Source organism: Bos taurus, chromosome 19, assembly GCF_002263795.3.
Source record: "Bos taurus isolate L1 Dominette 01449 registration number 42190680 breed Hereford chromosome 19, ARS-UCD2.0, whole genome shotgun sequence".
NCBI lineage: Eukaryota > Metazoa > Chordata > Mammalia > Artiodactyla > Bovidae > Bos > Bos taurus.
The window spans coordinates 40,858,206-40,871,174 of NC_037346.1; the positions used below are offsets into that span (position 1 = coordinate 40,858,206).

Consider the following 12,969-nt stretch of genomic DNA (forward strand, 5'->3'; position numbering starts at 1 on the left):
CCATCAAGAATGAAAGCTCTGTGGGCCGGGGGATTCAACATCTGGAACAATGCCCATTCTCGTGCCCATTATCTGTGGAGTAAATAAATGATCAGCTATCTCATTTTCTTCCCTTTAGTTCTTTCTCTGCTCTGAAGATTTGCAAAATTAAGAAAGGAAGAATATAGGCAAAATATAATAGAGAAAGTCCTAGAGATTAAGACTGAAGAGTGAAATAGCCAACAGGATGGACTCTACTTACACTGAGTTGCTGTTGATTTTTTCCCCAAGCAGACATTAGGACATGTGATCTTGCATGGGCAGGGATGTTTATGGGGCCTGCAGGACAGGATATTTTGAATGGTGATTATTCCTGGAAGATGTGGGATGAACAGTTAATATGACTGTTCATACTACACGTAAAGATATTGGGAACCCTCACAGGCACCTGATGGTAAAACCCAGAGATAGGACCAAGCAGTTTAGTTTTCTTTCTGGCAGCAAGATCCAGGAACTTTACCTGCGTTGCTCTTTGACACTACTCATACTTCCTCGAGGTTCTTCTTCCTCCCCAAATTAGTAAGTGATTAAGCTGGGATTGAAGTCTCTTTGATTTCTTTCCCTCGTGCTGTGGGAAGATGCTGGAAAGGAAAAAACAGGGGTAGAACTAGAACCATGACTGGGAAGGAAGAAAGAGGAGAACATGGGAGAGAACAAGGAAGCAACCATAGTCCTTGGACACCTACTAGTCTGTGATTTGGCTCCAGGAGGTTTATTCCTTTATAACCTTTTAAGATTGTACACAATTTTCAGGTGCTTTCTCCCAACCCTCTTCCAGATAGAGGTTTTGACCTTTAACAGATTTTCAAAGAGGTTTGTGACTCAAAAAGATTTTGAATCCAACACTGAGCCATGCAGTTTGTCTAGAGTTTGTTCTAATGAAGCATTTTTAAATGGATTCCCCCCTCCCCTACCCCACCCCCCCACTTAAAATAGGGAAAGGGAGGACAGAACTCTGTCTGAACCACTTATAAAAGTCTGGCTAATAAAAACCAAAGTGTGGCTATAAGAAACATGGTGAAATAAGCTAGTTTTCTCAGCCCTTTCTGTGAAAGCAGAAGTTATGGCTGTTCAATTGCTATTACTAGAAGTCATTGTGAAATATTGAAGTCTAGTAGATTTCCAGGTCTGAGTGATTCACCATGTTGTGTAGACTTTGACAAAGTATGGTTTGCTTTTACAGTCTTCTGCCTTATCTTCAAAATATCTGGGGATTTGGGACAGGAACATGAATTCTTCTCTCCCAGTGACTGTTTTCATCCATATATTCTTGTATATTTGAGTAGTGCTTTGCCAAATATTTTTACATGTGTATTATTTCAAACAGCTCTGTGAAGTAGGCAGGGCAGGAATGATGATCAAGTGCCACCTTTCTCTTCATTTTCAGGTGTGAAAACAGAGACCTAGAGAATTTAAGTGACTCCTTCTTGGTTGCATGGGTCATGAGTGACAGTCCCAGGGCTGGGATTGTGCAGTTGTTGGTAACTGAACTTATTATTTACTTTCCCCCCCCCAAACTTTAAACTTTTGATTTTGTATTGGGTTGTAGCTGATTAACAATGTTGTGATAGCTTTGGGTGAACAGTGAAGGGACTCGTAGTGTTTACTTTTGTATTTTGTTATGGAAGCATACATTTGAACCATTTCAGAGAGATTGAAGAATGTTAATGTCTATTCATCCATCAAATGAGGATGATACTGTTCATCTTGTAGGATTGCTGTGAGGATTAGAGATTGAGTTTGAGGATGCTGATTACAGGACCAGGAGCAGAGTGAGCCCTCTGCAAATGGTGGCTGCTGTTATTATACTTTTCCCAGGATTATGAGATTATTTTTATTTTTTAATTAGAGTATATCATATATTAGAATATACCATTCTTAATTTTTCTGTTGTTAAATAAAAGTATAACAATTGTGCTTTTATGCACCTTGGTTGTAGTTTTCTCCATTCTGCAATGAAGCTAACAATATTGGAATAATTCTACTCAATACAATGTATCAAACTCAAATACAATACAGGTTTGCAAGTTCATGTTTCATTTTTTTTTATTGTAATGGTATCATTTACTTTGGTAAACTCATATCCCAATTTAAAATGCAAATACTGAAGCAAATAAAGCTGTTATAAATTCAGGTACTGTATTTTAAAATGTACATGTTATACATACAAGAGCTGCATAGTGGAATTACTATCACGAGCAGTTACATTCATGATGCTGGGTACTGTTTTTAACACTGTGTATAGATGATATTAGATATATTCCTTTATTTATGATACTGTTGCTTAGTACAGTAACTTTTAGTACAATAGCTTACATGATTGCTTTTCCAAAGCTTTAATAAAGTTAGCATTTAACTAATGTTTAATGAGAACACTTTGATGTACAGGATGTATTTTAGGTCAGATGCTTATGCAAAAAGAAGTACTTCACATGCTGTTGTGTCCTTGACAAAACAAAATCATCCCTTTCACAAAATAGAATAAGCCAGGCTAAAATAAAGCTGTACTAACCGAAAGAACATTTAAATGTTATTCCCTGTATTATGTTAAAGATTATTTAACATAATTTTCTTCTGGTTAAAATTATTTTTTTTTTTTTGGTTGAAAGAAAGAAGAGAGAGAGAGTTCCAAAGGCTGTATTAATATGCTAACAGCTGTAGCCCTTTAGGTGATACTTTAGCTGGGAAAAAAAGTATGGAGAGTTGTACTCAATGTTTTTTCTGCTTAGAAAAAAATTGATAGCCTATAAATTTCTAATGTTTTAAAACAAGTATTTATTATTTAAGGTCTTTAAATATACCTGTATTAAACAAATTAGGCTGTTTAAAAAACTTTGCAACAATACTTGACTTATTCACAAATATATTTTCTCCATATTTATTAGGGTTTGAACAACTTACAAACATAAATCCTGCAAATACTCTTTGCTTAGATAACTATACTGTTATCTTAATTCACATGAATGTTTGCAAGAAATATTTATAATACTTTATATAGTATCTTTATCTAATGCTCACATCAGAGACTCAAATTAAAATCATATTTAACTTTATACAGATGGAAAAGTTGGAATGATGAGAGGTTGGATCCAGTTCCAGTAATTGTAGTAACTAGATTTCCTCTTTTGCTTGTGCAGCTGGCCCTCTGATTTTTGTGTGGGAGGATACAACCTTTACAGTTCTTTGAGTAAAGTTACTCTTCAGGAAATCAGATAATGATGACAGAAAACTTTCAGATGAAGATTAATCATCAGATGCGCCTGGGGGTGTCTTCTATTGTTTGCTCAAAACATCTGGTAGAAAATAACTCTTATTTTCTACCTGCACAAATTATTATCTCAAAAGGAAAGAATTTGGTTAAGTGAAAGTGATTCCTCTTTAAAGGTTTGTTTATAATTGCTTTCTTTTTTAAGTAGAAAAATAATCAGTCATGGAATAATGATGACTCAATGTGTTTCTTGATATAATACAATCATTTAAACTGACCCTTCCCTTTTCCTTAGAATGTTCAGCCATTGAGTGAAATTTTAAAGACTTAACTAAACCATCTTAATGCTTACAGTTTCTGACAAAAATTCAAGGGAAAAAGAAGACTATTTGGATAATAAATAAAATAGAACCTGTACTTAATTTCTGATTTTAAGCTCCCTTTGTCCAAAAAAAAAAAAAAAATACACCTACAATTATATTCAGAGGCATTTTGTCCCTCCCTCTTTTTTTTTTTTCTGATGAGTCACACATTGGTCATAACATACATACTTAATAACTTACATTTTGGAACAGAAGGTGGCCAGCAGGCCTACCCTGGTCCATCTGAATGTCATTTTCACATCAAGTCAAATACTGTCTTTGGATTAATTAGTTGTTGATGGACGTTTGATAGAGGGGATACTGCATGATCTTCTCATGATAAGCCTGACTTCTATATCCGGTAGATTATCCTGCTTAGTCTGTGAACACCCTTCATCAGTGGCTGCTAAATGAAGATCAAATCGAAGAGAAACTGATTTTTTCCTTAATCGAGGGTTATCTTTAAAGAAAGAGCCTTCCCATTCTTTAATAACTTCATCCACTTTCTCTGTCCTGAAATGATAAAGTAAATCTTCCTATATGAAGAAGTACAGCTATAGTAAAAAAAAAAGCATGTAATATGTATTGTATATGAAAAATAAATCAAGAAATGTATATAATTTATATTAAAATTTAAATTACAATTTATAATTTACATTGTGACAGTTAAATGTGTAGTCTTTAAAAATCATATGAATAAAATTTCTAAGGGGTTCTATGGAATTTTCATGTTTTGGCTATATTTTTTGGAAAAATGATGAATTAAGGATTGAATACTTCATCTGAGTTTTTATATATTTATTAACGTCTGATTAGAAATCACAATATGTAAAATTATGTTTAGACACATTCAAAGATTACTGAGATTATTCAATTGAAGTTAATTTTTTTTGCATGTGTTCATTATTATTTCTAAGTCAAAATTATTTTACTTACTGAATAGTGCCATGAGCTTCAGTGCTTTCTTTCACAATATTTCCATTTAATATTGCCTGTTTGGTCACTGTTTCCACTTTTTCATCCTCATACTTTTGTGGGACTTTTGTTGAAAAAGATATTTCATTTATAATGGCTGTGAAAATATTATTTATGAAATATTAAATTACAACATTCACAGTACTATTCACAGTACTATTATATACTAAGTACTAGTCACAGTCAATGTGTATGTCAAACTTTATTAAAATATTTCTGGTTTTGCTACTTTAGAATATTTATTTATAATAAATTCTTCTTAGTATACATTATATAATATATTATTATATATAATATATAATTATATATATTATTGTATATATTATTATATATTATTAATAAATAATAATAAATATAATAAAGTGAAGTGCCTATAAATGGCACTTTACTTTTCAGGTTAGTTAAATCAGAAACTCACCTGAAGGTAAAACAAAACCGACTCTACTTGTGGTAGGTTTTTGTTCTTTTTTCCCACCTTGGATACTACCATAATATCTGAAATTGGAAACAAAATTATAGAAGCAGCATTATATTAGCATGTACTTGAAACAAATGTTCTCCAATAAGAGAATGGATAAATTGTAGCTTAGTCAGTAAAGAATCTGCCTGCAATGCAGGAGACCTGGGTTTGATCCTGGGTCAGGAAAATCCCCTGGAGAAGGAAATGGCAACCCACTTCAGTATTCTTGTCTGGAGAATCGCATGGACAGAGGAGCCTGCCAGGCTACAGTCCATGGGGTCACAAGAATCGGACAGGATTTAGAGACTAAACCATCACCAATACAAAGGAAGTACTATCTAGCAGTGAAAACAAGTGAACTAAAGATACACTGTTTATCTGTAGGGAACAAGCTCCCAAATATAACATTGAGTAGGGGGAAGAAAGATTGTAGCTAGCTAATTTTACAAAGATTAAAATATATGCAAAACAATTCCCCATTTTGCTTAGGGATATATATATATATATATATATATATATATATATATATAATGAGACTTACAAGCATCAGACCTGGAAGCCACGTTAGACTGATGGAGGGGGATAAGATGGGTGGGTGGGGGTGTGGTTTAGGTGCTGGGGTGGGGATTAGGGGGACTTCAGTAACATTATAAATATTTCGCTTCTTAAATATAGGAGCTCATTATATTTTTCTTGATAACTTTTGTAACTTTATCTTAAATAAATTTAAGTGAATGTCGTTCAGTCATGTCCAACTCTGCAACCCCATGGACTGTAGCTTGCCAGGCTCATATGTCCGTGGAATTCTCCAGGCCAGAATACTTGAGTGGTTAGCTGTTCCTTTCTTCAGGGGATCTTCCCAACCCAGGGATCGAACCAGGTCTCCCACGTTGCAGGCGGATTCTTTACCAACTGAGCCACCAGGGAAGCCCAAATACCTGTGTATCTTAAATATAGGATAATAAAACTTTAAAAATTGTGTTAAAAGAATGTTAAAGACCACTTTATCAACATCTTGAATGATTAGGCATTAAACCAAATCTATAACCATTTTATTTCATAAAAAATGAATTATATGTATACAGCTATATAATTTATTTACATAGCACTATTTTAAGCACTTTACAAACATTAATTCATTTAATCCTTAACAATTCTGAGGTAAGCATTTTATAGATGAGAAACTGAGAGAAAGAGATTCAATAATTTGCCCAGCATCACTTAGCTACTAAATGGTATTTTTAATTCAATTTGTGTTTTTCAAAGATTTGGTAAATGTCAAGACTTATTATAGATGATGGTAGTTTCACCCAGTTTTATAGAGGACTCAGAATTCTGACGGAGCAGGCAATGGCACCCCACTCCAGTATTCTTGCCTGGAAAATCCCATGGATGGAGAAGCCTGGTAGGCTGCAGTCCATGAGGTCGCTAAGAGTCAGACACGACTGAGCGTCTTCACTTTTGCTTTTCACTTTCATGCACTGGAGAAGGAAATGGCAACCCACTCCAGTGTTCTTGCCTGGAGAATCCCAGGGACGGGGGAGCTTGGTGGGCTGCTGTCTATGGGGTTGCACAGAGTCGGACACAACTGAAGCAACTTAGCAGCAGCAGCAGCAGAATTCTGAAGCAAGCACAAATAAGGCTTTATTTTTCTGGGAATATTGAAAATTGTAGGTTGTGCTGTGCTCCAAGTCACTTACAAGTGATTGCAGATTATGAAACTGTGTGTGAATTATTAAGAATCCCTCTTTTGATGCCTTTTGTTGTCAGAATATCTGGAAGTCTTTCAAACCATGTACATAGAACAACATTGCTTTCCATGGTTGTAATATAATAATAATAGTAACAACAGTATTACTAATAGTATTATTATTATTTTGGAGTTTGATGTGTGCCTGGAGTGGGCCATTATGGGAGGGGGAAAAGCAGTAATGTGTGAATTTTTCAAACTTGCTTCGTGGGTGGTCTATTGGAGGCACTAATTCTATAAGGGGTGAATGACAGGGAGAGTAAGAATGTTAAGGAAGGTCTTCTCTTGTAGTGATGGAGGATCATTTCATTTTCTCCAGGCTTGCTTGTACTCTTTCTTGTAGCTCAAGTCCCTGACTTTGGCTCGTCTATTCATAATTTGGTGTGTGCTTAGTTGCTCAGCCATGTTTGACTCTTTGCGACCCCACAGATTATAACTTGCCAGGCTTCTCTGTCCATGGGATTTTTCAGGCAAGAATACTGGAGTGAGTTGCCATTTTCCTCTCCAGGTGATCTTTCCACCCCAGGGATCAAACCCATGTCTCCTGCATTGCAGACAGATTCTTTCCCTGGCTGAGCCATCGAGAAAGTCCCTGATAATTTGAGGGGGCTGGAACTAGTTCTCCCACTTATTTTTTTGCAGTGCCGATTGTGTGGTAGGAACTCAGTGATCATGCCTTAGTAATGATAGGTTTTTAGATTTAATTTTTCCGACTACATCAGTGACCTAAGTGGCTCTGTATCTCTGGTCATTCACTATATGGAAATTAGGTACCTGATTTCTTCCTTTTCTAGGAGGCGGCGATACGTTGCGATTTCCTGTTCCAGCCTCATCTTGGTGTTGAGGAGCATTTCATGCTCTTGAAGCTGCCTTTCAATGCCACGCCTTACTTCCTGTAGCTCTTTTTCTAGTCCTTCAATCACTGCCTCTAGGTCTTGCAGCTGCATCTGGTAATGTTGCTCACTGGCATGTAGGGAGTTTTCAAGACCCCTTTCCTGTTTTATACAAATCTTCATCAGTGAATCAAGAAAACAAACTGTGTCTCTGAAATCTGATTTGCAATGTCTTCATTCAGTTGAGTTCTTTCTTTAAAAGGTTGCAATAATTGTATAGCACTTACGCAAGAGGTATGTCCTTACAGCTTTAGGTATGGCCCAACTTTTAAAAATTTTCTATCTACAGCTAGAGAGTTTTCTATTTCCAAGGAAACCTATGATCATTCTTATGCCCTCCCCCAAAGGAATCTGCAGTATGATTAGTTTATTATCACCCTGATTTATTTGATTTCTTAAATATTGAAAAGTATAGAATATTGAATATTAAAGCCAGAGCAGACTCCTTATAAAAGGCATTTTTGGAAAGTGTTTTAATATTTTTCTATTAGAAGTCTTTGTAGCATGGATAAAAGAATCCTCCACTGTTAGGACTTTGGATGATGACAAAAGCTCTTTTCCCCCATTCTAACATTTAGAGAACCCCAGGGTTCTGGTGTAAGGATTATTTCATTATTGTAAGTGTGAACTAAACCTTCAGTGAACTGATGATAGACATTGCCATGATGGAGGCAGGGCGCTAGTTGAACTAGGTCAAATGGATAGAATTCAGTGCCCTGATTTTTAGTTTGTCACTGTCCAGTAATGGATATTACTCCTTCCCTCTCCTAATCAGATAACAAAATCTGGGGACTCAACGGGCCAGCCGCCTTGAGGTCATTCTCACCACGGCATGGAGAGATTCAATTTCCACTTGCAGGTGGTGCCACTGGCGTCGGGCTTCCTTGAGTTCTGCTTGAGCTGCCTTTAAAGCCTCTTCATCTTTGTCCATTTTTTTGCTTAGATCTTCTTCCAACTAGAAGAAAGCCAACAACAACAACAATAGCAACAGCAACGACAAAAAGAGCACTTTTGAAAATGAGATCTTAAAAGCAGTTATGGACAAATAGTATAGGAATCAAATCTTTTTTCTTTAAACTACAGATGTATGTTCTGGTTGGTGCTCAGTCACTGATAAAACACATGCGTGAGTTAACTGCACTCTTAGCCTCGGTTTTCTCAGATGTAAAATGAACCTTGAAAGTCCTTTCCTACCATAACAGTCTATGAAATGCAGAAAAATACATTTTAATGAGAAGTACGTTTGCAAGGCCTAAGTTTGAGACCTCTGATTCTTAACTTTCCATTATTTATGGCATCATTAAGGAAGAAAGATAGAAAATTAGCTACTACTTCCCCCTTCCCCCACTTTTTTCTTATAAGCTGCTTTATGAATTGATTATTTCTGGGACTGGATATATGAACAGGAAGTAAATACTACTAGAAAATATATTATGAATAATTTAGGGAGTTAAGTTATCATAGGCATTAGGGATTCTAAAATAGACTTCTATATTAAAAGAATCCACTGTTGATTCACCTTTTTAAAAATGATCTTTTTAGAAGGCATGCTAACTTTGGATATCTAGGGTGGTAGCAAAATGACTTCTTTAAGAACTGCTCTCTAAATGTTCTCATATTAAATAATCAGTGAATTAGCTTATATTCAACTTTAAGTGTTCTTATGCTGATGCTGGGATTGAATGAAAGTATCTTTTGACAGAATTCTCAACATTTGGCCCCAGGAGCTGTAGGAGCAATGTATAGAATTGATTGTACTATTTTGAGGCAAAAATTATAACTTTTTAATGTTCATATAAAAATACATTTTAAAACACACAAAAAATTAATTTGGTGGTACAATAGATTTTTTTTAAAGGAAATATTATATTAAATGAAAGTCAATATAGTTCAAGGAATTAGATGACAAAATTCATTTGTTGTGTCACTTAGTTTTAGGTTGGAAAAACAAAGCAGCAACACATATTAGAGAAACCACAAAAGAGGAGAACAAGAATTTCAGAAATGGAAGAGCATAAAAATTCTGGTATCTACTGGGTTTTGAGTGAGGAGCTGGCAGCTAGGCGTGTGTGGTAGCTAGATTCCAAAGATGGCTCTCAGTGAATCACCCACTCCTCCCCAAATCCATGTCCTTGTTCGGTCCTGTTCCACACTGAATCTGGGATGACTCGTGTCTTGCCTTAGTCAGCAGAATATAGAAGATGTGCCAGTTGTAGGCCTAAGCCTTAGGAAGCCCTGACAACTTCCACTTCTGTGCTTTTGGGGCCCTGGTATACATTGGGAGCCTCAGTGGATAAGAGGTCCAGATACCCTGTTGGAGAGATTGTGTAGAAGCCAGATGGAGAGAAACAGGCCCAGCTGTCTCAGCTGAGCCAGCGTTCCAGAAATGTCCTGCCAAGGTGCCAGACGCAGGAGTAAGCCACTTGGCTGCCCCAACCTAGTTGTGCCCCAAGATGCCTGTGGTCCTGGCCAATGCCATGTGCGGTGGAAGAATCACCCGCACTGAACCCAGTTAACCCATAGCAATATGAAAGACAATACAACTGTCTTTTTAATTCACCAAGTTCTAGAGTGGTTTGTTACATAGCTGTAAATAACTAAAATAGCTTACATTTATTTTGTAATAATTAAGTAATCATGCTTTGTCAAATTTATTCTGGCTGATTTTCTGAATTCTTTGGGAAAAAAAGAAGTCCCCTAAAGTAGTTTTATGTTAAAAGGAAACAAAACTTACTGTAGTCTTGCTTTTTCACTTTAGTCTTTCAGCATTGTGACTTGTAAACTAAGTAACTTGTATTTTTATTATTGCAAAATAAAATGTTTATTTGGTTTATAATTTTCAGAAATTGTCATCTATTAATTGTTTCCTTCTCTTTGTAAAAGGTGAGTGAATTCTTGCAACACTTCAAATATCTCAGTGAAGTTGCTTCATTTGAGATGCTGATCATTCTTTATTAAGACTGAAAATGTTACCTAGAGATTATATTTATGATGTTACTAAAAATGAATTACTAATGCGATAACATGCTATGATTTCCCAGCAATATTTTTTTCCCTTTTGGTGATGTTCTTAAGTAAACTCTTTGCTGTGTTTGGATGCTTGGAATAGAACTTGAACTCAGATATGATAGGTAAACTAAAAAAAAATAAATAAACAAACCCTGAATTTCTGAAGCTTTGTTTCTAAAATAGATGTTTTTCCATTTGTTTAGAGATGAGATCTTAACTAATTGCTAAGGGGTATTGTCATTTTAAAACAAAGTGTCCATGAAACGAGGATTTAGCCCTTATTTAACTTGGCTGTCTTTCTAAACAATACTTAAATATTACATGCTTAGTATTAGAGATAAACATTTCTCACCTTTTAGAACAAAAGCAAAAATAATCTATTGTCAAAGTGAAAAGTCCTTATTGATTTGGAGAATTTTGATTGTCCCAAATTACATCATTGTTTCTGAATACCATGTTCACATACTCAGATGATTTCTGTTTGTAACAGTCTGGTATAGAATCAGACTCATGAAAAAATGATAGAAACCGTTTAGAAATATTTTACTTAGTTTTATCTTGCAAAGTGTGCAAGATAATAAATTCACTATAAAGCTTGTCATTTTAAAGGTGTTATTTAAATTATTTCTATAAGTAAATCCGTGATATCTTCCAAGGGTATCTGAAATGCTTCCTTCCTATAAGATGTCTAAAAGAGATTATTGTGCATCATTTTATTGTATACTGATCCCATGTTTTGTTAATGACAGTAACCTCATGATTTATATAAAAATAAAATGCATCAATCAACATTCATTTAATGGTCACTTAACAGTAATAAATACAGCCTTTCCCCCTATAGTCACTGTCACATTGCAGTAAAACCTAAATTCCTTCCCCAGTATATGCTGCATTGAAAAGGAAATACTGTACCTCAGAGAGGCCGGGACAGGAATTGGATAGACATGGATTGTCTCCTTATCCTGGAAGATGCCTGTCTGTATGAAATCATTACCTGGATCCTTGTTGAAAGCACGGTCTCTATCTGATTTCTGGTGAGGAGCTTTTCATAGTTTGCCCTGATCTCATTGAGTAGCTGGGACAGCTCCATTCTTTTCCCATCCTCCACCTTGGCTAACAGAACCTTATCGATAGGATGAGTCTCTGCGGCAGAACCTGCTCTGTCTGCATCGCGAGCAGAGAGAGCACCATGGAGCCTTAAAGATACAGAGCTCCCTTTTTTCAGAAGCCATGTAAACCCCTGGGTTTCTCATCAATTATGCAGATATTTGGTAAACCCTTTTCTCCTATTGTTGATCTAGTAGAAGTGTCAGTCTATCCATAAAGGAACCAAAAAATGAAGACAGTTTCAGTATTCCTGGATTGGGTCTCTGTAAAATTGAGCACATTTGGCAGAGGGAAGTTAATTTAGCTTGTGGAAAGAAAATGGGGCATAACATAAAGAAAATTGTGTTTTGTTTTCCCAAAATATTACATGGAAATAAACCTGGGCTTAAAACATGGTACCTAAGCTTTTCTTTTATGACTTTCCTCGCCATTTGGATTATTTAAACAGAAATGCTATGGGAGGGCATTAGAATATGTTGTAAACCCATTCTGACAGTTACTGGAAAAAGTGACCATTATATTCAGCTGACAGCTGTCATAAGCTGCAAGACTGACTGATTGTATTTCTCTTAAATACATACTGCTTGACTTGTGGTGGGTGGCTGGCCTGATGGCAGAGTTTGATATATTGAGGTGAATTCCTGAAGGCATATTACAGATGAAGCTATGGCTGGAGATAAGTGCTAATAGAGGATGAGAACTGACAGTTAACATTTCCAACATTTCCACAAGGTTGAAGAAATACAACAAGACAGACCAGACCCTGTGCTGGGTGTATTCACTGAGATAAGATGTATTGTCGGGTTACTCTTTCATGAGTAAAAGTAGAGTTGATGACAACTCCTGCGTACTTATATAACATTTGTGCAGCTCTTATAACTTTATAAAGCACCTTTACATCTGTCATTCTATTTAATTGTCACAATTCCTGTCATTTTGTACTGTAAAGATGATAAGTCTGTGCAGGAGGGGTTAAGGTGTCTTTCCCAAGGTCATATGGTGATTAGTGATGTAATGGCATCCTTGGGACTGGGCTTTGATCCCTTGGCTATATTCTAAATACTATCTAGTCTGCCTCTGCGTTATGTCTCTCCCCACGTAAATTCCTTGTTTAGCCTGAAAAGCTGGCTGCTGGATATGACTGAAATATTTTAAAGGCTACATCT

The 12,969-nt window shown here is 35.8% G+C and overlaps 1 protein-coding gene across 2 annotated transcripts; it reads right to left on the reverse strand.

Moving 5' to 3' along the window:
• Positions 1 to 2,072: 2,072 nt before the first annotated feature.
• Positions 2,073 to 11,864, reverse strand: KRT222 (keratin 222). Of its 2 annotated transcripts, none has more exons than NM_001435009.1 (6): positions 11,691 to 11,864; positions 8,514 to 8,642; positions 7,569 to 7,789; positions 5,003 to 5,079; positions 4,546 to 4,681; positions 2,073 to 4,122 (listed from the first exon to the last, which is right to left on the reverse strand). In NM_001435009.1, exons 1-6 carry the CDS (start codon positions 11,784 to 11,786, stop codon positions 3,894 to 3,896), a joined length of 888 nt encoding a protein of 295 aa, NP_001421938.1. In that variant the 5' UTR covers positions 11,787 to 11,864; the 3' UTR covers positions 2,073 to 3,893. The 2 variants fall into 2 exon arrangements, with proteins under 2 accessions (NP_001421938.1, NP_001421937.1); NM_001435008.1 differs by having other exon boundaries at positions 11,609 to 11,864.
• Between the last annotated feature and the right edge of the window lie 1,105 nt (positions 11,865 to 12,969).

What these genes read in the sequence shown, in the direction of transcription:
- KRT222 (NM_001435009.1), bottom strand. Translation starts at nt 11,786, where the DNA reads ATGGAGCTGTCCCAGCTACTCAATGAGATCAGGGCAAACTATGAAAAG. An exon ending in TGCTTTCAACAAGGATCCAG is followed by an intron (nt 8,643 to 11,690) that starts GTAATGATTTCA and finishes GCTTTCTTCTAG; the next exon opens with TTGGAAGAAGATCTAAGCAA. An exon ending in CGGTTTTGTTTTACCTTCAG is followed by an intron (nt 4,682 to 5,002) that starts GTGAGTTTCTGA and finishes ATATTTTCACAG; the next exon opens with CCATTATAAATGAAATATCT.